Source organism: Chelonia mydas, chromosome 15 (genome assembly GCF_015237465.2).
Source record: "Chelonia mydas isolate rCheMyd1 chromosome 15, rCheMyd1.pri.v2, whole genome shotgun sequence".
Classification (NCBI taxonomy): Eukaryota; Metazoa; Chordata; order Testudines; family Cheloniidae; genus Chelonia; species Chelonia mydas.
Genome location: NC_057856.1, coordinates 10,107,753 through 10,135,709, shown reverse-complemented (window position 1 = coordinate 10,135,709; position 27,957 = coordinate 10,107,753). Strand labels below are relative to the sequence as shown.

Genomic DNA, 27,957 nt, shown 5'->3' with positions numbered 1-27,957 from the left:
TGCAATAATTAAAACTTACATCTGCCGTGAAAACAGAAGATCCTCTTCACCCTGGACTGCGTGAGCAGCACCAATTAAGCCAGGCCACCCTTTGTTCTTGGCCTGGTTCCTTTTATTCTGAGACCTAATTTCTCCAAAGTGGTTTGAAAAAGACAAACTAATCATTAAAATAACAATAAAAAAATGAGTGACAAGGAACCTTAGGAAAGACACTTTCCACACACCAGTGTGAACATGATTAGTTAAAACCAGTTTTATTCTGCCTCTCAATGACAATTTTTTTACACCTGATAATAATGCAAGCTACAAAACATTTGTAATCAGTGAAACAGTATCCAAAAATCATTCAGAAGTGCTCAGAATGGGGCAGTTCCTGGATTACTGAAGTCAGTGGCATACAAACTCCTAATTGGGCAAATTCTACCAGTGTAAATCCTGAGTGAATCAATCAACTTTGTGGAATCACTCAAGATTTATACTAGTGTCATTTAGAACAGAATTTACATCACTGACTTCAATGAAAAAACAGAAATTGGCCACCATGAAGGCAGAAACAAACAAAAAACCCCACAGTACAATTCTGTTAAAAACCTAATCTCAGTGCACAGAAAATACACTCTGTTGCCGGATGTCTGCTTTGACAGGCACAGGTTTCTGAAGATTATTCCTTTGCAACAGTGTAGCTGTATTCATTCCAGGCATTACTCTCTTCTCATTTATGCCTGTTTTATACTGGTAAAATCCAACTGTTTTCAGTGGAGTCACTCCTGAGTTACACCATTGTGAATGAGAGGAGAATGAGTGTAAATTGAAGTTGTAGTAATAACTGAAGTCAACGGAGCTACAACGACTTACCCCAGTGGAGGATGTGGCCCTCCATGTTAATCTTTACTGCACGTCATCCTTCTGGGGCACAGATTATTTTGCTTAAAAAAACAAATTTGTTCTCTTAAGTTTTCAGCTAAGGAAGTGCAGTTGTATTGTCCTGTATTCTGGTATTTGTTTAGAGGCAGAACCTGCCCTCCTTAGGCTGCATCTACACAGCTCCTGGCAGCAAGCCCACCACCTCCCTAGGCTTCCGACTCCAAGCTCCAGCCTAAGCTGCCACGTCAAAGCGTTGTCTACACAGCTATTTTTATAGTGTTAGTGCTAGCTGGAGGGTGTTGACCCAGGCTGAGAGGTTCTCTACCCTGGGCTGTGTAGATGTATCCCCATTCTTACTGAGCAGTACCTCACTCTGCGAGCAGGCCGTTGTATTATTAGTCCGATGCTACTCAGCGTCACCCAGGGTGGCAGGATCTGTCTTTTGCTAAGTGCGCTGACATACAAACCATAGCGGCAAGATGAGTTGGTGAATTAAACACAAACACTAATGAAATGGGGCACAATCCGATGAACTGATTTGCTAGAGACACTGTAAAAAATGGATTGACATGCACATCGACTAAAATGCACCTACTTTGCCAGAAAAAAATATGAGAAAATGTGCTTATAGACACAGTGCGGAAGAGGAAAATATGTTAGTGCACATTCAAAGCAGGAGGGGGGACAATGCAAGGTGGCTCAACAATACAAGACAACAGATGTGAGAGATCGTTCGGAGGAAATGCACATAGACTCACAACATGGGACAAGAGAATCCCTTCATAATCAAGTGATTGAAATCAGCCTTCAGAATTTGAAAAAAAAACCAAGGTGAAAGACAGAAAAGCTCGGGATGACTCAGAAGGAAAGAACTGCAGGTTCAGGGTGATTCTACAGCAGATAAAAACGGACCATAAATTCGTTATTTAGTATGATTATATGCTGAGGCAATTTTAAATTATTATACAAATCTTTCAGGGCCCAATCCAAAGCTCCATGATGTCAATGGGAGTCAGACTACTAGCTTCACCGGGCTTAGGATGAGGACATGAATCATGTCCTGTAAACAGTTGGTTTTGTGTCACTAAGTTCAACCAGTGAACACCCATGGATTCAGGGCACCCTCTACATACGAGAGAAAGTAAAGTCGGTCACTAAGGCCCAAGACCCCACCGTACATTAGAATAGGAGGGCGTGCATTGCTCTATACCAAGATTCTTTTTCAAATAAATAACTTTGCACATCTGGTCACACCACTTTGATGTGCTAACTTTGGACTATTAGTTCATCCACCAGCAACTTGCCTCTGGAGAGGGACTTGGAGGGTCAAATCTAACAGTCTGGAATGAAGGATTTTTTCCCCTCTTCTTCACACATTTCCTTCCCAGAGGTTTAGATAATGATAATCCTTCATGGTCAGTCCTGGTCTTCAGAGAGCATGCTGCAATGGCACAAAAACATGTAATTTTGAGAGAGAGAGAGAGAGAGAGAGAGAGAGATCTGCATTTAAATTATTCATTCTACAGGCCTAATGGATGCATTATTTAATGGCGCTTGTTCCTATTAAACAAATATCCCAGTGGATTAGTGGTTCAATGTACTTTTGAAGCAAAGCATTATGTTTCCATTGGCATCAGTCTACTCTCAGTCAGATCTGAATTTTTAATCAGGGTTACCTAAATCAGTGTAGGCTAGGATCGCCCGATTGCCAGGAAACAGTCTAATGTTTGCTAAGGGGTGAGTCAACATTTGGCAATGGGCAATAGGAGCTCTTTCACCTTAAACTGTAAAAATCAGCCAGGCAAGAACATGGTTTTGCAGGTGACACCAATGTCTGATATTGTAGCAATGCATTATGGGTTGTCAAGGTCCTTATTAAAGGCCTGATCGCCCCTCCTGTGGGGCATGGGTAGGGGAGGAAAACTCCGAGAGGTTCCCCTTATGGGGTTTCCTCCCAATTCTTGTATTGAGGGCAGGGCCTGCCTGCTCCCCAGAGAAACAGCAGGTGTGGCCCTCAGAACTCATGGCTCCCCCAAGGGTTATGCTGATCTCACAGGATACTCAAGGGAGCTGGGCTCTCTGTTGATCCCCCTCCCTCTTCTCTGGACAATTTCCATAATGTCCCCCGCAAGCAGCTGCCCCAGGAACGCCTTAAAGGAGATGCCAAGCATGGAAGAGGGGGCTCCACGAAACAGTAAATGCAGCCTCAGACTGTGTTTACTCTTTAGCTGGGCACCGAGCAGGACTATGTCCGGTCCTCCACGGAAAGGGCAACATCTGGTGCAGAGGGTCCCCTCCATGCACAGGTCTGAGGGAAACAATTGGGCCATCATTTTTTATTCAGTTCTTACTCAGGGAAATCTCCTCTTAAGGCTGGAGAGAAGGCTACCTGAGTCAGGACTTAAAAGGATTCTCTGCAATTCTCAGGACCAGGCCAAAGATAAATAAGGACTACCAGGCTTGCCCTAAGTTTTTCTGGGGTGCCTAAATTGTGCCCAATCAAAGGGGCTTCACTACCAATCTGCCAAGAGCTGGGGCTTCCCTTAGCTTATGGAAAACAGCAATTTGCAGCCAGCCTTGTCTTCTATATAGAGGTGCAGGCTGCAGAGTTCACAGGTCTGAGCATTCAGGCTACATAGGCCACTCCATTAATAAACAGGAGGGAAGCTGCAGCCATGTCTGTCTCCATCCATTGTGTCTTGTCTAAGATTGGAAGCTCTTTGGGGAAAGAACCGCCTTTTTGTTCTGTTTGTCCAGCATCTTGCATAATGGGGCCTTGGTCACTGGCTAGGGCTCCTTGGTGCTACAGGAATGCAAATAATAATAATTAGCCAAACTTTGGAGACCCTGCTGTCAGTGTGTTCTTTATCCTCCTGTCAGAATGCCAATAACACTGAACAGCCCGGACTCTCCTTGCAACTATGCTATTTGGTTTATAAATACCTTTAACGTGATGCCTGTGGGCTGGGAGAAGGCATTTGTGGAGGGATGGATGTGTGATTAACATCACAGTGACATTAATGTTGGAGGAGGACGCACGGTCAAGCGGTCTGAGACCAGAACAGTGAGTGAAAAGATCTGGGTTCTGTGCCCACCTCTACCAGAGACTCACTGTGTAACCATGGGCAAGTCACGTCATCTTGCGGCTCCTTAATTTATCCCATCTGGAACATGGAGAATATAATTATTTCAAGACTCACAGTGTCATAAAGGGTATGTTTACATAACCTGGGGCAGTGAACCTCCCAGCCTGGGTGAAGAGACTTGTACTAATGGGACTCACGGTAGCGCTCTAAAAAGATCTGTATAGAAAATGCTTTGGAGTTCCAGCCTCAGCAGCAACTTCAAAGCGCTGTCTACACAGCTATTTTTGGACCACTAGCATGAGCCCTGCAAGCCCAAAGTCTGTCGACCTGGGTGGGAATCTCACTGCCATGGGCTGCATGGTCATGTCCTGTGAGGCTTAATACACTCATCATTGTCAAGTATTTAGAGGGCCTCAGGTGGAAAATGCTACGGAAGTGAAGAGTATTATTGTTAGGTATCTTTTCCTTCCAAAGAGTAATTGATAAATTAGTAAGAAAAGATCTCAGTGTACACTGTGCCTGCCAATTGCATAATTGCTTAATCCTGTTCCTTCCAGCAGGGATTGCCCAACACTAAATCATAATGTCTGTGGATTAGCTGAGGCCCTATGATCGTAAAAAAGGAAAGGACTAGTACTTTTAATGGTTTTAGAAAGCCTGACTGTTCCCATGTTTCCCCTATGAGCCATGGGAAGCGGTTACTTCCTGAAAGCTCTCTGGGACTTGCATGGGGTGAAGCGCCGTCTAAACAGAGATTAAAGGGGGAGTCAAAAGGTCTCACTCCTCTGCGTGAATGTTAAAATATCCTAACAGTTGGGATGAAATTCTAAAGGAGCTGAATACAGACTGCCCTCCTCATGTGTCCATCCACCAGCTGGAAACTCGATCCGCCCTTTGGCAGCTCGGTTCCTGACAAATTGGGAGGATGAGCTGTTGATGTGAATGAAAACAGCTCCGAGTGCCTGTCCATTGGCAGGAACCCCTTGAATTCCTTCCCTTTAATATTTTGGCCACCCCTTCTCATCCTCAGGCTGTCTGTATTTCACAGTCAGGTCTATACATCCGGGTGAGTGTTTTTACTTTGCTGTATCAGTGCTTAGTGGTTCCCCACATTTCTACTCAGCTCTCTCCAACTTACATTGACTAGTAAATCCCTTCGGAGACCCGTACCAAAGAACTGGTCTTTAGCGGGCACGTTTCAGTGCTTAATGGGAAAACAAAACAAATTTGATCTCTAACTCTGCTCCCAACGGTGCCCTCATCACCACGTGAACACATGTTAGAGTCAAACTGAAGTGGTTTTAAAAATAAGGACCGTAAAAGGCTGTATAAAATCACAGATTACTCACAGAATCAGGAGCCAATCCAGTCCTGCTGCAGAGGGCGAGGGGGCTCCCTTTGGAGCATAGCATAAATATGACAAATAAATATGCTTTTAAAAACAAAACACTGGTGAACTGGGGCCTCCCTCATTTCACTGCTGTGACCTGAGCTCAGGAGTCTGCGTCCTCACTGTGGCTAGTGAGATCGGAATGAAATCTGTCGCTGCCTTGACTGCACGGTTGTTAGCAGGAACAGAACTGTAAGACCCTCTGCTCCACAGATCCAGGTCTCTGTCCCCTGCACCAAAGAAGAATCCCCATTCACTATAGCTGGGGCAGAGATTAGAGCTTTGGTAGGCTGCACGCACCAGCAGGTGACATGGGGCCTCACCCAAAGCCCTCTAAGGTTGGTGGAAAGACTCGTCAACTGCAATGGACTTTAGCTCAGGCCCATGATGAGCAGGTCCGACATTGGCACACATCCCGTTCACTCTGACGAACCACATTATGGCGTAGTGATGGCCTAACGCAGAGTGAAGGGAACTGATCCCTGTTTAGGTCTTAGGGGGTATTGGCTCCTGCAGGGCAAACACAGCTTTTTTCACCTAGATAAAATGCCTTTAGCGTCACACTTGGGGCTAAACTTGGTGGTGAGGTAAGCAGTGGCTCAAGTTACATTTTAGCAAGTCCGTGTGAGTGTCAGTTACATACCGAAGGAGTGGAAGGGGTTGTGTACACAGGGAAGGAAACTAACAGGAGAGGGTACAAGGCATAGCAAGGAAGGGCCTTCTTTATTTTACACCTTCTGTTAGGCCTTGTCTGCACTGGGAATAGCCCCGCTTCAGTAGTCAATGTAGTTCAACTAGCACTGGCTCCAAAGCATAGTCAAGGACATGCCAAAGTTTGCACCGACTGAGATAATCAAGTCTTACCCTTGCACAATTAGTTCAACTGGTGAAAATGTCGATCGTGCAAATATAGAAACAAAACTCAAAATCTCATTTGGCCTGATCCTCAGCTGGTATAATGTGGAGTAAGATCCACTGATTTCAATGGGGCTGTGCTGATTTATACCAGATGAGGATTGGATTTATACCGAACGAGATTGTCAATCTTCTCTAGAGTTGCCCCAGTGAATTGAGAAAGTAAATCCATCTTGTTTTGAAAGTATCCAATTTAAACCAAACATGAATCTGCTTCCTCTGAGGCTGGTGCTGCTAAGTCTGTATTCTGCTAACGATTTGGCATCTAAACACTTTGTGCGTTTGTTTTATTTTGAAACAACATTTCCGCGCAAAATTTAAAGGGGAATCTAAACACGTCTCATTCGACATGTACTAGCTGTGAAATCTATTAATTAATGACTGGGCAGATGGAGCAGTGGTTTAGAAACTCCAAACTGTGGGGTGCTTTAGCCTCTCAGTGTCCGACCGAACATTATATCTAGGGACGCCATATTCCCTTAACCAGGCTGTGCCTCATCCTATCTGTCAGATGTCATTTCCCAGCTTAAAATGGATGTTTCCCACATGTCCTTGTGATGGGGTGTCCAACCTGCACATGGCCTGGACAGCTAAAATAGGCCCATTAATCTACAGGCTGCACCTGGAGGGGTGCTAGTGACTGGTAAAGACAAATGGCTGATGAAGCCCCGCTGGGGAAGGAGCTGGGACAGGCTTATAAAGAGAGGAAGTTGGTGGTAGGAGGAGGGCTGCAGGGAGGAGCTGTGCTGTCACTCCCTAGAGGCATAGGGAGTTGGCTCAGTACAAGGAGGTGGTCTAGGTGGAGAGTGAGCCCTGGGAACTACAGACCCTGACAAGTAGCTGAGAGGGGGAAGCAGAGGAGGCTCCAGTGGTAACCCAGAGGTGGGCCAGATGATAGGGCAGAAAGGTCGGAAAGAGACCAGAGAAACAGCAACAAGACTGGACCTTGAGCAGATAGTGGTGGCTGGGTGTAGGGTCCCTGGGCTGCAGTCCAGGGTGGTGGGTGGGCCCAGGTTCCCCTATTGCCTGGGCCAGTTGGGCCAGTGGCCTTTGACACCTCAGAATAGGAGGACTATGTGATCTGGCTGGTGGACCGAATGGTGAAGAGGGAATAACCTGAGTCCAGAGGGAGAGACTGTGGGGCCAGCAACTGAAGGAGGAGGCCTCAGACCAGTTGAGAGCTAGTCCCCAGACAAGCCACAAAAGGAGGCACTCCAGCAGTGAGTAGTGAGCCCCATTTTAGCCCCCTGGAGAGAAAGTGCTATCCTTACAGACAGGTGAACAACTTCTGCTCTGAGTGTCACCTGCACAAGCCCAGAACGTGGCTCAGTATCTGCCTCCTGGTAAATCTTTACCATGAAAACAGACTAGACATTTCCCACCGTACATGGGCCAGCCTCCCAACTGCTCTAACTCTCCGATTGGTTCCTCAGGACTCGCCAGAGGCATTGAATAAAACTATTCCGGCTATGCAGAGATGGGCAGGATTCCTCCGAGGGTAGGAGCTCACTGAAATATAAAGAGCTCTTCTCCCTTCTGAATCCACCAGTCCCCCTGATCTATTTTCAGTCTGCCGCAGAACAATCTTTGGCAGTTCCTGTGATACGCAAGCTGCTAGCGGACCTCGCCACATGCTCTAGTTCTTCCCAGCTGTGTCTGATCTTTGAGCTCATCTGCAGGAGAGACAAGGTCCTTGTCAGAGAGAACAGAATTCTAGGGCCCAGAGGCAGCCTGATTCTGCAGGCACATTGCCTTAGCAGGCCCTCAATCTGTCACAGAGAATGACAAACGCTAGCAGTGGTCACTCCAAATCCATTCCTGTTCACTCCACAGTTCAGAAATGCCAGACTTGGCTAGAAAATTCAAGGGGAATCCCAAGAACACCTACCAAATCCTGTTTCCCTGTTGACGTTAAGGCGGGCCCAACAGTTAACAGAAAGTACAATTCTCGTCATTGTTTTGTGTCAGGGTGGAACATCCCTCATTTCCCCCTCTGCCACTGCTACCATCACTACCCCCAACAGCCCAGCCCTGCATTACTAGGAGTTTCCAGGCAGCTGAGGATGGCTTGGTGTGGGTACCACTGGAGCCTTCCTACAACTCTGATCCAACCACTGGTCAGAGGGCTTGCTTCCTCTCCTGAGGGACTGAGCACATGTTTATATTTAGGGACGGAGGGACCAAAAGAGAAGATGCTGGAACAAACTGATAACAGTGGCTGGGATTATGAAAGGGACCTAACGGAAACAGGTGTAATTCAAAAGGAGTTTGGGTCCTTTGAAAATCTCAGTTGTAAACTGCAAGTCACCAGATGGTCTTAATCCAAAGCATTCTGACAGAACTGAAGCATGACGGGGCTGAGCTGCTACCAAAAATAGGGACTCATTAAATCAGCGACTGGACCAGAGTAGCAGCAAATATTGTATGTATTCTAAAAAAGATGCTAGGGATGATCCTGGGCATTACAGGTCAGTTAAGCCATTATGTCAATAACAAGTAAATTGGATGAAGCAATAATGAAAGAATTATAAAACACTGAGCTGAACATACAAATCAGCCTGGCTTTTGTAAAGAAAAATCATGCCTCTTTAATCTGTTCAAATTCTTTGAAGGAATCAGCACAACAGTAGATAAGGAGAAGAGGCAGGTATAATTTAATCGAAGCTTTATGAACGCCCAAGTGAAGTCGTCTGCAAGCTCTTCAAGAAACCAAGTAGTCATGAGAGGAGAGGTAAAATTCTGCAATGGGTTGGAAACTGGCTACAAACAATAAACAAAGAGGAGGAATTTTCCAGGAGGTTAATTGTGGGGTAGCCCAAAGGATCCATAATGAGACTTGTTACTAAATATCTTTATTAGTTACCTGGAAAGGAGATGAACCGTAAGGGGGCAAAATTTACCAGTGACCAAAATCATTTTGGCTAGTCAAGTCTTGACAAGACTGAGAAACTTAAGAGGGAGCTAGCAATGACTGATGATGGGATAACATGACAGCAGGTGGAATTCAGTGTTGATAAACACAAGTTAATGCTGCTTGTACATGCTGCTGGTCCAGGTTTTTCTATTCACTATATCCTGTCAGAAAAAAACAGTACACACATCATAGTACACAGCTCAGTGAATACATCTACTCCACGCACAGCAGCAGTCGTCAAATAAAGCAAACACCAGGCTACTATGCACCAATGTAAAGGGGCCTTAAAGTCAGTATAAAAACAGTTTTCCCACACAGGTCCTTTTCCACTACCAATGTAAAGTGGCCCTGGTGTAAATGATAATCAGGCTCCAGGTGTTTGGATGGATTAAGAGTGAGACAGATAATATGGAGAATATTATAATGCCATTATTTATATCAATGTTACACTCTCCACTGAAACACTGTGGGCACCCTCATCTTGAAAAGCATTTAGTGTTAAATAGAAATGGTCCAAAGAAAGGCAACAAGAATTAGTAGACGCACAGGAAGACTTCTACTGGAGAGAGATTAGAGGTTTTCACACTAGGAAATGAAGACTGGGAAGTGAAGAACATAAGAAAGGCCATACTGGGTCAGACCAAAGGTCCATTTAGCCCAGTATCCTGTCTTCCAACAGTAACCGATGCCAGATGCCCCAGAGGGAATGAAAAGAGCAGGTAATCATCAAGTGATCCATCCCGTCACCCATTCCCAGCTGCTGGCAAACAGAGGCTAGGGACACCATCCCTGCCCATCCTGGCTAATAGCCATTGATGGACCTATCCTCTATGAATTTATCTAATTCTTTTTTGAACCCTGTTATAGTCTTGCCTTCACAACATCTTCTGGCAAGGAGTTCCACAGGTTGACTGTGCATTGTGTGAAAAAAATACTTTCTTTTGTTTGTTTTAAACTTGCTGCCTATTAATTCCATTTGGCAGCCCCGAGTTCTTGTGTTCTGAGAAGGAGTAAATAACACTTCCTTATTTACTTTCTCCACACCAGTCGTGATTTAATAGACCTCTATTATATCTCCCCTTAGTTGTCTCTTTTCCAGGCTGGAAAGTCCCAGTCTTATTAGTCTCTCCTCATACGGTAGCTGTTCCATACCCCTAATCATTTTTGTTGCGCTTTTCTGTTCCTCTTCCCAGTCCAATATATCTTTTTTGAGATGGGGCAACCACATCTGCACGCAGTATTCAAGATGTGGGTGTACCATGGATTTATATAGAGGCAACATGATATCTATCCCTTTCTTAATGATTCCCAACATTCTGTTTGCCCTTTTTTTTTTTTTTTTTTAAACTGCTGCTGCACATTAAGTGGATGTTTTCAGAGAACTATCCTCAATGACTCCAAAATCTCTTTCTTGAGTGGTAACAGCTAATTTAGACCCCATCATTTTATATGTATAGTTGGGATAATGTTTTCCAATGTGCATTACTTTGCATTTATCAACATTAAATTTCATCTGCCATTTTGTTGCCCAGTCATCCAGTTCTGAGAGATCCTTTTGTAGCTCTTCGCAGTCTACCTGGGACTTAACTATCTTGACTAGTTTTGTATCATCTGCAAATTTTGCCACCTCACAGTTTACCCCTTGTCATAAAAATAAAGGGAAGGGTAACCACCTTTCTGTATACAGTGCTATAAAATTCCTCCTGACCAGAGGCAAAACCCTTTCACCTGTAAAGGGTTAAGAAGCTACAGTAACCTCGTTGGCACCTGACCCAAAATGACCAATGAGGGGACAAGATACTTTCAAATCGGGGTGGGGGACAAAGGGTTTGTTCTGTCTGTGTGATGCTTTTGCCGGGAACAGATCAGGTATGCAGCCTTACAACTCCTGTAAAGTGAGTAAGTAATCTAGCTAGAAAATGCGTTAGATTGTCTTTTGTTTAATGGCTTGTAAAATAAGCTGTGCTGGAGGAAATGTATATTCCTGTTTTTGAGTCTTTTTGTAACATAAGGTTTTGCCTAGAGGGATTCTCTGTGTTTTGAATCTGATTACCCTGGAAGGTATTTACCATCCTGATTTTACAGAGGTGATTCTTTTACCTTTTTAAGAACCTGATTGATTTTTCATTCTTCTTAAGATCCAAGGGTTTGGGTCTGTGTTCACCTGTACCAATTGCTAAGGATTATCATCAAGCCTTCCCCAGGAAAGGGGGTATAGGGCTTGGGGGGATATTTTGGGGGAAGACATCTCCAAGTGGGCTCTTTCCCTGTTCTTTGTTTAAAACACTTGGTGGTGGCAGCATACGGTTCAAGGCCAAGGCAAAGTTTGTACCTTGGGGAAGTTTTTAACCTAAGCTGGTAAGAATAAGCTTAGGGGTCTTTCATGCAGGTCCCCACATCTGTACCCTAGAGTTCAGAGTGGGGAAGGAACCTTGACACCCCTTTTTCCAGATCTCTTATGAATATGTTGAATAGGACTGGACCCAGTACAGACCCCTGTGTGACACCACTATTTACCTCTCTCCATTCTGAAAACTGACCATTTATTTACCTACCCTTTGTTTCCTATCTTTTAATCAGTTACCAATCCATGAGAGGACCTTCCCTCTTATCCCATGAGAGCTTATGAAGAAAAAGTGGCATATCACGCAGATATCGGAAAAAGTCAGTTGGGTGCGCCTGTTTGCACATTCTCATTACACAAGAAGAGGGAGAGCTACTGCCCCACTCAGAGATGAACGAGAGAAGGAAAAGAAATGGAGAGGCTGGGCAGTTAGAGACCGGGGGAGCCCAGTGAACCCTACCGCCTTGGTCTGTGATCCTATCAGATTTCAAGCAAAGCAAGGCAAGATTGGGCTACTATTTGGACAGGAGACCTCTAAGGAAACTCTTGGCTTTGAGTCAGTACAAGAATCAATATCTTGGCGTGCTGCTAAAGGGCACTGACCTACTGGAGGTTCTCTACTTCCAGTGAGCTAGACAGCTAAGTCCCTGACCTCATGGCACTTTTCATAAACATAGGTGGGCTGTGTCCAGCCTCCTATGTAAATACAGCCTATTTCCTTAACTTGTCCCTGAAGTCATTGTTCTGTCTGAAGTGGTTGTGCACTGTTAAACGGCCACGGCATTCCACTCCCCAGAGATGGCTGCATTTCAATGGTGGCTGAGGTGCTCTCTCTTTACACATTGTACATTAGATTGTAAAGCATTTTGGACGCCATAGGGAAGGAAGGGGTTCTGTAGAGGTTAGATGCTAATAAATGGATTTAACTGTGTGGAATGCACATTGCTAAAGAGAAAAGAACATATTGCACAGCCTGAAGAGAATATATTGTTGTCCTAATTATTTTTGTCCTGTTTTCATTATAAACGTGTCCTCTGCGTGGATAAATCATTTTAGAGAAACAAAAAAGGACTTGTTTCTCCTCCAGGGCTATAAAAAAGATAAAATCTGATCATATGTACATAGCACTGTGTGTGGACAACTTTCACAAATAGAAAGGCAATGAGAATCAGGTGGTTGCTTTTTGGCATGATTATTGCTAGTTAATACCAAAAAATGAATCGGTAATCACATCTCTCCTTCTGTTTGGCAATGTTACAATAGATCCAGTGTCTCTTTTCTGATCCTGAAATTTGGTATTTATTCACACTAGAATTTTGCATCTGAGGAGCTCCATGCACTTCATTTTACAGGTAGGGAAACTGAGGAATAGAGCAATAAGTGACTTTCCCAAGGTACACAGTCAGTGAGTTGCAAAGGCTGGAGGAGATCCCAGTATCCCTAGTCAGTCAGTCATCTGCTCTAACCACCAGACAACACTACCTCCTTTTACTTCTAAATAAGAAATAATGCAAAAATTGCTCTTTTAGTTAATGAGAGTGAACCCTTGAATTATAACACAACACTATGAATAGTATCAGTCTGTCATAGTTGTCAATCTTTTATAATGAAGCTCCTGTTCAAGGAAGAACTACTTGTATTGGAAATGACCAAACTTTGCTTACCGTTGTGAAGTGAACTACACAATAGATCCCAATAATCAGAAGGCCAATCATGATTGATGCAACAGCAACCCAGAGTGCATTGCGACCCAGTCTTCTTGATCCTTCTATGTCTCCTCGACTATAACTATTTAAAGCCTGCAGAACAGAAACAGAGTTTGTGATTATTGTTAAACAACTCAATCCACCCCTCAGTTCAATGGACTTCACTAAAAGTTTAGTGCCCTGCATTTTGGGACAATATACAAGACTTCAGAATACTGAGCATTATTTTTAGAACACATATCTGTACTAAGTGAGGTTCATTGTAACAAGGGATTCTGGTTTCAAGTTTCTATTTTCACAAAATTTCAGGGCTTATTCTTGGCTACTTTAGGTTTCAATTATGCAGCTCTAAGGTCTTGTCTACACATAAAAAATAATCTGGAATAAATTAGCATGTGAACTCAAAGTGGATTAATTATTCCTGATTAACTCCATGTGTGGATGCCAAAATGGATTAAATTAATTTTGAATAAGGCACTCTTATTCTAGAATAACACATGGAGTTAATCAGGAACAGTTAAGCAGGAACATCTAGTCCAGAATAACTCCCCAGGCACACAAGCCTTTATTTCAAAGAGTAGCCCCACTGAAGTCATCAACATAAGGATTGCTGAATCAACTCTCCTCACACTCATTCCCAGGCGTTACTGACTTGCACAATCCTAGAAAAACCTTTTTTTCAGCTTTACTTGAATTGTGATTTACATGTGAGCAGAAATTGGCTGTTTCATTAGCAGTGAAAAAACCCTAAAAGCTAAAAGAAAACCAAGCAATCTCATGTGTTATTTATGCCGGTTGTATTATTTTAGATGGAATAAATGGGCCCAAAGAGTCAAAGGTGTTAACATGACCCTGTCACTGTCCAGACTTACACAGTTTTAAACAAGGTTTGGTTACACAGAGACCTCAGCCTGCTTAGTACCATGGCAAACACACCAGTAAAAATCTTTGTCACCCTTTTTTAAAGATACAGAAAAAAGAAGGGGAAACAATTCAAGCATTTGAAATGTAAAGTATTAAGGAAGCCTCCGATTTTAACAGCATCCCTTGTTCCCTTTTCCTTTAGCTGGAGAGAGGCTTTAGAATGAACCCCCCCTGCAATTTCACAGAGTCTTAGATGGTACTAAAGCTGGCAATAACAGTCCTCTTGGGGAAAAGAGAAGAAGTGAACTGAAATGGACTGGAGCTGTTGTTGTTAGAATTCAATACTGTTTCCTAACCGACAAGGCAATCGCACACAACAGGCGAAAGAAATGAACAGCACAAGTAGAAAATGCAGCTTCTCTCTCTGGTGTTGATTCTCACTTGCCACCTCACTGCTGGAAAAACACAGGCCCAGCACATTGTCTCATTAGCCACTCTGAACTTGCATAAACTTGGGCCAGTATCGGGCTGCTCAGGCACTGCTTTCAAAGTTTCCTTGTTGGTCATAGGCTTGCAGCAGGGTTGCAAAATACACAGATTTGGCTGGCTAAGCCAGACTCTTATTAGACTGAAGGAAAAAGGAGAGGGACCGGAAAGAGAGAAATAAGATGGGGGAAGGAAAAGGACACATGGGGTGAGTGGAGGGGTATACGACGAAGTCTTACATCCCGGGCGGTAGAAAGGATTTAGTCGGGGCTGGTGGAGGTGGAAATGCCATCTGGGTGCCTTTCTCTTGGCTCTGTCTCGTCAGGCCATCTTTCAGGATCAGGATGACAAAGGTCCTCCAGTTTCCCCGGGAGATGGTGAGTGTGGCGGCCATGGTGGCGAAGCTTGCTCCTTCCCCTTCTTTCAGTCAGCCAGCGTTTCCATCCGTCCATCTGTCCATATTTTCCCCTCAAAGTCTCTTCTTTTATTTTTACATACCCCAAAAGGGAGTGCTTGGTGAAATAGCCCATCCCCTCATTACTGTGTCCACCAAAGGCCTAATTTCTGACACACCAATTTTGGTTCACTAATTTCCAGTCCCACACGTCTTTTGTTTATCAGCCATGATTTTAGCAGTGCTTGAGTGATATCAGTAGATCTTTTTGTTTGTCTTTTTGTCTCCTATTTTCACTTTTTCTCATCAACATTGACTGTTACAGGTTATTGTGACACTTACCTTGTTTGTGACAAGAACTGAAATGCAAAGAGAGCATGAATAGGGAGAGAAATGGACTGTTATTTATAGCCAGCAGCATGAACAAGAGGTGAACCTGTCTGAAATGCCTTAAATGAACCTTGCCAATTTCTGACTTTTTTCCAGTGTTGATTTTTCAAAGCCAAATTCTGAAGTATTAATTGTGGTATTAATGGGATAGGCAAAGCAAAGAGAGCTAATGTAGCACAATAATAGGAATTTGAGAAGAAACTTATTGCGCAGGGACTTTGCGTGTTTAGGTTTTTGTAAAGCGCTGCATATTATTAGTGATTAACATAATACAAATCCATAGTACTCTGAAAATTATGCCATAATAGTCTGTTTATATTTTATACACACACATGTATCATAGAATCATAGAATCTCAGGGTTGGAAGGGACCTCAGGAGGTCATCTAGTCCAACCCCCTGCTCAAAGTAGGACCGATCCCCGACTAAAAATCATCCCAGCCAGGGCTTTGTCAAGACTGACCTTAAAAACTTCTAGGGAAGGAGATTCCACCACCTCCCTAGGTAACCCATTCCAGTGCTTCACCACCCTCCTAGTGAAAAAGTTTTTCCTAATATCCAACCTAAATCTCCCCCACTGCAACTTGAGACCATTACTCCTTGTCCTGTCCTCTTCTACCACTGAGAACAGTTTAGAGCCATCCTGTTTGGAACCCCCTTTCAGGTAGTTGAAAGCAGCTATCAAATCCCCCCTCATTCTTCTCTTCTGAAGACTAAACCTCCCCAGTTCCCTCAGTCTCTCCTCATAAGTCATGTGTTCCAGTCCCCTCATCATTTTTGTTGTCCTCTGCTGGACTCTTTCCAATTTTTCCACATCCTTCTTGTAGTGTGGGGCCCAGAACTGGACACAGTACTCCAGATGAGGCCTCACCAATGTCGAATAGAGGGGAACGATCACGTCCCTTGATCTGCTGGCAATGCCCCTACTTATACATCCCAAAATGCCATTGGCCTTCTTGGCAACAAGGGCACACTGTTGACTCATATCCAACTTCTCGTCCACTGTAACCCCTAGGTCCTTTTCTGCAGAACTGCTGCCGAGCCATTCGGTCCCTAGTCTGTAGCGGTGCATTGGATTCGTCCGTCCTAAGTGCAGGACTCTGCACTTGTCCTTGTTGAACCTCATCAGATTTCTTTTGGCCCAATCCTCCAATTTGTCTAGGTCCCTCTGTATCCTATCCCTACTCTCCAGCATATCAACCACTCCTCCCAGTTTAGTGTCATCTCCAAACTTGTTGAGGGTGCAACCCACACCATCCTCCAGATCATTTATGAAGATATTGAACAAAACCGGCCCCAGGACCGACCCCTGGGGCACTCCACTTGATACCGGCTGCCAACTAGACATGGAGCCATTGATCACTACCCTTTGAGCCCGACAATCTAGCCAGCTTTCTATCCACCTTATAGTCCATTCATCCAGCCCATACTTCTTTAACTTGCTGGCAAGAATACTGTGGGAGTCCGTGTCAAAAGCTTTGCTAACGTCAAGGAACAACACGTCCACTGCTTTCCCTTCATCCACAGAGCCAGTTATCTCGTCATAGAAGGCAATTAGATTAGTCAGGCATGACTTGCCCTCGGTGAATCCATGCTGACTGTTCCTGATCACTTTCCTCTCCTCTAAGTGCTTCAGAATTGATTCCTTGAGGACCTGCTCCATGATTTTTCCAGGGACTGAGGTGAGGCTGACTGGCCTGTAGTTCCCAGGATCCTCCTTCTTCCCTTTTTTAAAGATGGGCACTACATTAGCCTTTTTCCAGTCATCTGGGACCTCCCCTGATCACCATGAGTTTTCAAAGATAATGGCCAATGGCTCTGCAATCACATCCGCCAACTCCTTTAGCACTCTCGGATGCAACGCATCCGGCCCCATGGACTTGTGCTCGTCCAGCTTTTCTAAATACACACACACATATACACAGTGCCATGATTTGGTAGCCACTTATTTAATTACAGCAGCTGTTCTGTAGATAAGGCGGAAAGCCCAATTATGTCCATTTTTCCACAGAAAGCTCAGTGTCCGCCCCCCGACACACACACTGTAAAATTCCCAGTAAAAACACTTTTACTCGTATGTGTGTTTTGTGGCCAGCAGCCAGCAGTTTTTAACCTAATTTGAGATCATTCCGACAAGTGGATTTAAAGCAGTAGGACTGAGGGAAAAAATAAGTGTCCTTCACAGTTTGCAAAAAGAAAAGGAGTACTTGTGGCACATTAGAGACTAACCAATTTATTGCATCCGATGAAGTGAGCTGTAGCTCACGAAAGCTTATGCTCAAATAAATTGGTTAATCTCTAAGGTGCCACAAGTACTCTTTTTCTTTTTGTGGATACAGACTAACACGGCTGTTACTCTGAAACCTTCACAGTTTGAAAATTCTTTTAATGCTTTTTGCCGTGTCCTAGTTCAAAATGGTTCGCCTGGGAGATTTCAGATGGGGGTTTACTTGAAAGAGCTCAGTGAGATGTAGTGCACAGGATCAAATTTGAGACACTGGACAGCGTATAAAAGAAGTCATTCACTGGCGAATTAGGAACTCCAGAATCCAGTCATTTTCCTAAAGATTGTCACATCCAGGAGGATGTGTTTGCCTGGCTCAACTACAGTGCCTTAAAGCACACACAAACACACATTCCCACCACAGTAAAGTTTCATAAACACGTCTCTGATCCTAAATCTGACAATTAAGCTCCATACTGACATTTGTTGTTTTATGTAAAAAAAATGTAATGTCATGATCTGGGCCTAAGAAGCACTACTTTGTGGCTAACGACACTTGGGTCACAATTATGACCCATGGCATCTGAGGATCTTTTCCAGAGCCCTATGCAGGCAATGGAAAGAGTCTTCAATGGGCTTTGGATAAGGCCCTCAGTGAAGCATGGAGAATGATGGCCTTCAGCATGCTATTTGTCTTACAGGGAATTTATAAAGTATATCTTTTGCTACGGATTGCGCACAACTGCAAAGAAGGCTGGAGCTAGGGTAACCACAGTACACATCAGTCTTTGTGGTCAGTGATGAGATAGGCCCATGACGGTTTGAGGATCAGGTATTGCAGTGTTTGTTTTCTTCTTCTTACAATGGTGCTGGTGGCACCAGTTAAGGTTGAGTGACTTACTGGGCATTCAAAAGTCTGCATTTCTTTTAATTTTCTGTTCCTCCCATTCTTTTTATTTTTAAATAATTTTTACCTTCAGTGTATTGATATGCACTCTCAATCTTAATTCAGATTGAATTTGGGTGTCCATGTGGCAGGGTCAGAAAACATTTCCGTGACTAACCCAGAACACCTTTACTAGGTAGCTTGTCTCCTGTTCCATGCAAAGGCTCTCAGGCTACTGAAGTGCAATTAGAACGGGGGGGGGGGGATACCAGATGTTACTGCAGAGCCTTAGCTCCCCCAGGACCTGATGTTTAATCTTGGATCAATTTAGCAGCAGTCAGCATTAGAAACAGAGCAACATAATTAGGGGCTATCATCTGCCAGACACCGTATATGCTCTGTTTATTAGTGAACGGGCCAAGCTTTATGGGCCAAATTCATCGATGATGTAACGTCTCTGAATGCAGAGGAATTCAACTAGGGAGGAGGAGGAATTTGACCTTATGGACCAGATTATGCTTGGCCTTGTGTAGGTGTGCCAGGATTAGTGAGAGTGTAAGAAAAACAGCTGGGTGGACTGTTTATTCTGCAAGCTCATTTTCTCTTTTTCATTCCACTGTCTGCAAAACAAAATTATAACATTTTGTCTCATGTTGGGTCAATCAAAATATTTCGTCCTGACTGGACATTTAAAAAAAAAAACAAAAAAACCCACCATACAATATATTTTGAAACAAAACGTCATTTCTAGACAAAAAGTCAAAGCATTCCTCTCCAGAAACGTCAAACCAGATCCTGGCAACATTAGCTGAATTTTGTGTTGGGTTTTTTAAAATGAAACTTCAGCTAAATCACCATGCTCCCAGGAAACGTTTCACTTCGATGAATTGACATTTTCCAGCAGAAAAACATGCAATCGTAACATTTCCAAACAGCGCTTCTAAGGAGCCTCCCTCCTTGTATCTAGGTGCAAGGGGCAGACACCATTCAGGTCCTTGTGCTCCCTTAGTGCCGGAGCCCGTCACCCTTACTCACATCAAATAGTACATTCATTACTCACTGAGTAGTCCCTCTGATTCCCATGGGTGGTAGAACTAAACACATAAAGACCAAATGGGATGCTGACCCTAAGCCCTTTGCACCACCCAGCAGTGGGAAAAGTTGCACGTAGTCCTCTCAAGGGGTGTAGTAGTGACTCTGCTCCTCCCCACAACCTGGGTGCTAGTCATCCGTCTCTCCCTCAGGCACAAAATATCTGGGAGTTCCCACTAGACATGTGGCATCTGCGGTGCCTTCCAGGGCAGACTGCAGCCTAAAGCCACAGTTCAGCCCTGTGAGTTCACATCTTCCCTGTGTACGGGGCCGTGGATGGCAGCCTCCAAAGCCCATGTAGAAAAAGTTCACGGTTTACTCAGCAAGAGTGGATTGATTTTTCCAACCGCTTCAGAAGTTCTCATCTGTTCTAACAATAGCTGGACACCCACTCTTCATTCCACAGGAGCAAAAGTCAAATCGGATGTATGAAAGTCACTTTGGAAATAGCTGGTGAGAGATGAGCTATGGCACTCCGGTTACTTGCCTTCAACTAACAGAAACCAGCCCAACTGATCATTCTGGCAGAAAAGCAGCGATATGTCATGAGACTCGGCTATTGTGCCCAAGTGGGGAAATGGCCATTCTATCTGTCTTTAAATTAGCACCTGTTTGATGCTTCACTAAGAGGTCCCTCTATTATTATGTCATGTTGGTCAAAATCTTGCTTATCTACTCAAGGAGTTATTCTAATGACTTTACCAGGACTATCTGCATGAGCAGAGCAAGCAGAGTTTGGCTTGCTATGCTATTTAGATGGACAGCAGGGGAGACAAGGGGATGGTAAAGTGAAACAAGGAACTAACTTTGTCACTCTTTTATGTTAGCAAAAGAAATCTCAGTTTCTCTCAAATTACACTCTTGAGGCTAAATTAAAAGCAGTTTATATGGAAGGGAAGATCCTAGGGTTGGAACAAAGGACTGGGAGTTGGGGATGCTGAGTTCTATTTTGGTCTCTGCCCATGACTTTGAAAATGCCCTTGGGTAAGTCACTTAATGTCTTGTATCCATCTGCAACATGAGTCTAATAATGTTTACTTACTTACCTCACAAGGGTAAGGCTTAATATCTTAGTGTTTTTAAAGTGATTTGAGATCCTCAACTGGAAGATGCGACAGAAGTACAAAACATAACGGTTATTTTTTAAAGTTGTCAGGTTGGATTTTGTCTGCTGCTTGCAAAAACGGCCCCAATTCCTAAGGGGAAAATAAAAACTTCATCCTACTCTGAGAGCAGTTTGTTACTTCTAGCATAATTACTCCCTGTTGAACACATGATGCAGGCTGAAGTGAAGCTTTTGGCAAGGCAGGGAGCTATAAGTTGTGGCTCTGTAGAACTATTCTAATGTATTTTGGAAGCATGAAGGAGTGCTTCAAAGTGACCCGCATGGGCATTGGATGGATAAATAATTCATACTGCATACTTCAATAAGTAATGCTATTGGAATAGTGTTATTTTAATAAAAATCCATGGGTGAGGAGAAGGCAATTAGCATGAAGGGGCAAGCACCACATTTAAGAGAGACCAGCAGGAGAGAGGCTCCTTTGTCAGGAGGCTTATATTAAACAGCATTAAGTAGATATTATTCAAGGATAAAATGGATATATGGGCGGGACAAACTTAAAGCCCACAGAAATCAATGTGAGTCTTTCCACTGACTTCAAAGAGCTGTGGATCAGGCCCTGGGTTCTCCACCCCTAGGACACCTTCAGCTGTTATAGAACTAAACCAACCCAACCCCAGTCTTATTTCTAGGGCTAACCACTACGTCTAGGGTAATATGTTGATCTGTGCTTAACCTCTTAGTCTTTATCTAGTTTCAATAGCAAATCACAGCCACTTTCAGTCTAATTCCTTATGAAATCTCTCAAATTCCTCCTCTCTTGGTCATTTTTAGGTCAAACGAATTAGAGGCCTGGTCCTGCAAACTCTTGTATATTTCAGCAGCCCCACTGGTGTTAGCAGCTCTATTCATGTGAGTCAGGACTACTCGTTTATTTATACAAGAGTTCCTCTGTTCCCTAACTGGCCGTCCTGCACTCATGGGCGTAGAAGGTAGCACGATTGGGCCCTAAGGTTTTTATTCATTTTAAGTTGCTTTTACTGTTAAGCATTTCCACTGTACAGTGCTTGCTCATAGTTCCTTAGACTGAAATCTGACTGTTCATTGCAAAGTAAAACAGATTAGAGAACCCTCAGCGTTTTACAGATGGCAAATACCCTAGAAGTCAGCCTCCCTGCTACACTTATGAACCTTAACAGCCTCTTAGCTGACTTACTTGAAGGCAGTCTGTGCTCCCTGTAGGCCAGATTGGCAGAGCCCTTCCCCGCCTTTGCAGGGGAGCGAGGCTCCCTGTGCTCTCCTGCTCAGACTGACTCTGGCTAAGAGGAGGTGAGCAAGACATACTTGCCCAGTGCTACCAAACCATCAACAAATGGGCAGGGAGGGAGCAGAGAGGGCCAGGGAGTGAGAGGAGAGCTGGCTTCATCTTCCTTTCATCCTGTCCCATATTAGCAAGCTGGGCACACAGGGATGAGTAAGCCACTCTACACCACTGGTACAACTCCCCACCACCCTTTCACTTCGGTGTTTGCAGGGATGGACTGACTATATTGTTTAAGAAAAACATCTCTGGTGGGTAAAGCTAACAGCAGGGGCAGATGTGTTTCAGTATAGCTGCCTAGCATTGTTAGTTAGTTATTTAAATTAAAGGTTTCAGAGTAACAGCCATGTTAGTCTGTATTCGCAAAAAGAAAAGGAGTACTTGTGGCACCTTAGAGACTAACCAATTTATTTGACCATAAGCTTTCGTACGCCACAGCTCACTTCATCCGATGAATGTGCAGGAGGTCAGACTAGATGACCTTGATGGTCCCTTCTGACCTTAAAGTCCACGAGTTGATGAGAAGTAGCTCTTGAGATGCCACTGCAAATATAAAACCACACAGAGGTTGCCACGGTGCCTCGCTGCTCCACTAAAACAAAAGAGCTGAAGCCGAGTTGTCAGCAATGGACAACGAGGGTTAACATAAAGGGCCCAAACTTGGTCCTGCTGAAGCCAATAGGCGGCTCACCATTGACTGCAGCGGGAGCAGAACCAGGCACAAAATTAGCAATGGCACCTGGACCAGGTGATCTTCTTCAGGATAGATCTCTAAAGGAGGAGGTAGAGAATCTGATCCGAGCTCAATGAAATCAATGGGCTCAGGATATGGCGTAAAGAAAAGAACGAGGTAGGAATCTGAGGAAGACACTGGAGAATAATTATAATTGTACTTTCCACTTCTGCGGAATCTTTCATCCAAGGAGCTCTCACACATCAATTAATTTAAAATCCAACACCGCTATGAGGTTGGTCAGGGATACATAGAAATCATTTCATCCAGCATTATAAAACAGCTGAATGTGGGGTGGAACACATCAATAGTTTAACACTGCATAGCAACATGACACAACAGCTTAAAGCACAAGGGAAAGAAGAATACAAATATCCAATCGGAGTTGCCAGGCAATACAGTTGGGGAGAATGTAATCGCCCAAGTATGAAGTTTGGCCTGAACATAGGAGTAAACACTTCTACTCTTGCAAAAAAAAAAAAAAAAAAAATGCCAAGCAATCTTTAATGACCTCGAGTGACCAGGACCTCAGTTTTACAGCTTATCCAAAAGACAGCACCTCCAGCATTATAGTGCCACAACCTCATCCTCTTGGATTCACTGATCTCGTGTAGTCATGAGTTCTACAAAGGAGGCAAGGAATAAGGAGGAGAGAAAAATAATTAGGATGGGTGGAAAGGTCCATTCAGAAATACTCAAGGAAATAAGATGTAAAATGGATAAGACTGGAGCCCCCAATAGTGGGGAGGGTGGGAAGGTCAGCAAAAGCAAGGGAAAAAAGGATCAGAAACCCATTACAGTACATGAATTGTGTAGACGATAACATGTGAGACAGCAGAAGATAGAAAATAAATCTGTCATTTAATCCTGCCGATGGGTTAGATGATACCTTTAGTGTGAACCGTATTTTGGTTGTCAGCATATCACAAGCATGTTGGAAGGACATGACAAACAGATACTGGGCGCAGTCCTTCTCCTCTTGAAGTTAGTGGAAGTTTTGCTATTGGTTTTGATGGGATCAGGATCAGGCCCATTATGGGTTCTGAAAGTGAGCATACATTTTATATATCTCCTACATTTTATATATGCTCCGAAGTCTTTTCTGAGGTAGCAAGCTATTTGGTTATCTCTGCAGTGTGTACAGTTAGGCATCTTCTGTGAAAAATAAAACACACCACATGGATATGAATGTAAATGCTCAGAGATTCTGAAAAACGTTTGTGAGATAAAGGGTATCAACGCCAGGAGAGGTGACAGTGCAAGCGTAACAGGTTCCAATCCAGAACTTGGTGTCTGGTTGGGTGGGGTGGTTCTGGGAGTTGAAGCTCTATGAGGCTCTGTCAAAAGAAGCTTGGACAGGACAGGTTGTCTTTGTAAAACAGGAGAGGTTCTGGCTGGTGGTGACATGAAGACAAAGGGAGTGGGTGGTTAAAAGTTGCAAGGACCGTCCAGCATTCAGGAAGTGCCCTTCCCACAACTGTTTTTACACATCCCATGGAGAAATTTATTTGAGCCTGCCTACAAAAGCCTGCTTGATCTTAAACTGGGATGTGAGCACGGGCATCTCCATACAGGGTGCAGGGTGCTGTGAAGACCACCTTAGGCGTCCATGAGCCACATTCGGCTCTTGGCTGTTACACATTGACTTTAGTGAACGCACAATTATAGCAAATTGATGTTCATGAACCAGCACAGTAAATTATTGTTCTTTTATATTTATATAGTACCCAGAACATCCATAGACAAAAAGGATGTCACATACCATCAAAGATAGGTCTTCTTAAATCAAGAAAGAGATTATGTGGTATAGATTGTCAAAAACAAAGAAAATATCTACCTGGTGAAATACGACTATAGCCAATGCCTTTAATCTCTGAAAGACTTGGTAGTCAAGACCACCTTGGAAAATCTACTTTAACTAATTATCAAATGTAAGAATCAAAATGTGATTTCTGATTTGTTTTAGATTAGTGTGTTTTGATACACATTGTACACATGTAATCATTTGGGTACATATATATGAATAGGTTTACTTTTTACTGAGCTTTGCAGCCTCATTGATGAAAAGAGATGCAATATACAAATATGTTTGTCCTCTCAGTTCCATTAAATAATGGAAGATTACTGATCACATGGATCATATATCTTTTTAGAGATATTAACCAGTCAAGTAATTTTTACCCACAAAGCCCCAAGTTAATGGGGCTTCTTGCATTACTAAGGGACTACTCCTTGTGTGAGTAAGGGTTTGCAAGATTGGCCCTTTGTGTCTCAGTGTACTCAGTGCATTAATTTTCATCGGTTATTGCCAAAGAATTCAAACTATTCCTGTTTTGCTTATTATTGTAGCAAATAAAATTAGCGTCAGGCAATCAGAAAAGCCCATATTTACTGCTAAAAATCACACACCTATAAAAGTTGACTGGCTGAAGAAAAAACACAGCTGTTCCTTTGCCAATCAGAATGCTGCTTTGCTGTGATCATTGTCACACACAAAGATGCGTTAGAATAAACGTCTGCAATGTTGGTTTAACAGACAAAGTTAATTGGAATAAAACTTTGTGACCAAGATAACAGAACATTGAAGACTTTATTTGAATCATCTTTGCCTCCATGTTTTAGGTCTGATAAATGTTTCAGCTTTCATTTATCTGACAGGAGAACATGAGGTTGTGATACTGATTTATGCCACTGAAACTATTATCTCCTTAATGTGTTTGGCTCAGTAAGGTACTTAAACACATGCCTAACATTGAAAACAGTGCCATTGACTCCAATGGGACTAGTGCTCCAAGGTAAACGTGCTCAAGTACCTTACCGAATCTGGACCTGTATTCTTAGTAGGATTGCCAACAAAACTGAAGGAAGAAAAAGCTTCAGAACTCTGAACGGCAAATCTCCATCTCCTTTATATCATATGTGAGCAGCACCGTGAGCCAGCTTCCTCGTGGCCTTGCTAATATTAGTGTCTGGAAACAAACCAGCTGAGTAAAAACTGACCCCAGGCAGGACTGCAATGATGCTGGTGGACAAGGGGAGCACTTGGAAGAACCTGACTGTCTAGCACAACCCCCACCATCAAGGGCATCTGCCCTCAAATTGTCAAGTCAGGCTGCAGTCCTGGAGTCCTTTTGGCGTCTTTATTGCATAGAGACATGGTGGCAAAAAAAACACCCACTTCCCCCTGTGACTGGCCCGAAGATGCACTCCATCCCATCAGACGCAGTTCAGGCTGCAGAGATTCATGCATTTTGACCCCCAAGCTTGTAAACTGTGACTCCTATCTAGGAATGAAACCACATACCCCCAAATGCTCCAAGTACCACAAAACACAAGAGCCCTTCTGCTTATTAACACAGGTGCCCACGAACACATTGCTTTGTGCTTTGTCTCCTTGGCTCCCCACTGAATCTAGAGTGCAATTCAAGGTCTCTGTCCTGACATTTAAAGTCCTCCATGGGATTGGCCCTAGCCACCAGAGAGATTGCTTCTTCCTTTCCCACCTAGGCCCTCCACAGCAGGTACCGTTCCTCCAAAACAACAGAACCGTCAACCAACAGGGGGAAGCTCCTCAGTGCAAGAGGCAAAGACTGGCTTCACCCACACAAGAGGAAGAAAGTGAGCTAGAGAGGAGTATGGAGGGAGGCAGGGAAAGAAACATTTGATGTATTTTATCACGCATGCTCCTCATAGCGATGCCAGTCAAGATTAGGGTGACCAGATGTCCCAATTTTATAGGGACAGTCCCGATATTTGGGGCTTTTTCTTATATAGGTTCCTATTACCCCCCACCCTCTGTCCCGATTTTTCACACTTGCTGTCTGGTCACCCTAGTCAAGATCAGAGACTGGGTATTTAAGAATAATTTAATGGGAAAGAAAGACTGGCTCTGACCCTTTGGTTCTACAGATCAGGAGCATAAAGACGGTACTCTATACTGCAAGAAGGTCGCTTATCTACTAGGTCAAAGAGAGGCCTGCAGGTGTGTGCTCCCCTACTTTACTCCTCTTCAGTTACTCAGCAGGTGTAAAGAGGTAAAGTGTGAGGGGAGGTTTAAGATCAAAGGCGGACTTTGTCCAGAACATTATTGTGTTTTTCCAGTGGGGGGGGGGGGAGAGGAAGGGCAGAATAAATTAAAAAGAAACAAAAAACAACCCACCCAAATCCTTTGCCAAGTGTTCAGGTGAACCGACAGGAGGAGGCATGCTGCTGTGGCTGGAATTCCCTCTGTATGAGAGAGGGGTTTGAGCAACAAAATGTAGAGCCAAATCTGAGCTCCCCAGAGTTTTACAGCTAGGAGGCCAGCTGCAGAGTTTGCACACGTTGGGGGGGGGGGGGCAGCCCCCTTCCTGTGCATACTGGAGCGGGCTGGATCCCGTGTGATGGGGGTTGTTGCAATGGACACTGAAATAGTCACCACTCCAGGCACTGAAGTGGGAAAGGCCAGAGGCCGGGCAAAGGGAAGTCTCTGTGGCAGCCCAGCAGTTCCCCCACCTGATGCCCAGATGGGCCGAGCTAGGACAAGGCTTCGCAGAGCAAAGGGGCGAGGGCGGACCTGAGCAAACCGAGCCCGGCAGCGGCTGATCTCAGCCCGTGGCTGCGGGACAGCCCAGGGCCGGCTCTCGCCGGGCTGGGTTACCCCACGGTGGGTGCCAGGGGATCACGCCCCCCACCCACCCCCGGAGACCCAGGGGCATTGGCAAGCTGCCTCCGGGAGGCGGCCAGCGCAGGGCAGGGGCTGTCCCCGGCCACTCACCATGATGGAGAAGACGAAGGCCACGATGTTGATGGGGTACGCGGGGCAGAAGCAGGAGAAGATGCTGAGGGCCAGGTAGCTCTTGGGCACGGGCGCGGCCTGCGGGGGCTCATGCTGGGCGCTGCTCTCGGGGCTGCTGTGCAAAGCCCGCTTGAGCTCCGAGCCGGCGGCGGGCTCCGACATGGGCGGGAGGAGGCGGCGGCGTGCGGGGCAGACGCGGCGAGAGGCTCCGCTCTCCGGGCTGGCAGCTCCGCGGGAGGGTCTGAACTCCCAGCGCAGGGCTCCGGGGCGCCGGGACCTCCCCGCGCCTCGCTCCGCCTCCGCCCCCCCCGGCGGCGGGAGCCAAGAGAGCCCGCCCGGGCCAGGCGCGGCGCCCCCTCCGCCGGCGCCTCAGGCTGCGCGGGGCGGGGCGCGGGGCCGGGGCGGCTCCCTGTGGGGACCCTGCCCTGGGCCACGGGGGCGTAAACACAGGGGCCGGGCAGGACACACATGAGGAGGGGCGAACGTGTGGGGAAAGGGGGCGGACAGCC

General features: G+C 44.8%; 1 protein-coding gene across 1 annotated transcript; it reads right to left on the bottom strand.

Annotated features, from left to right (window-relative positions):
* Nucleotides 1-229: 229 nt before the first annotated feature.
* Nucleotides 230-27,809, bottom strand: TMEM233 (transmembrane protein 233). The gene is made up of 3 exons (XM_037879122.2): nucleotides 27,428-27,809; nucleotides 13,178-13,312; nucleotides 230-2,305 (listed from the first exon to the last, which is right to left on the bottom strand). The coding sequence occupies exons 1-3, from the start codon at nucleotides 27,608-27,610 to the stop codon at nucleotides 2,294-2,296; spliced, it is 330 nt and encodes a 109-aa protein (XP_037735050.1). The 5' UTR covers nucleotides 27,611-27,809; the 3' UTR covers nucleotides 230-2,293.
* Between the last annotated feature and the right edge of the window lie 148 nt (nucleotides 27,810-27,957).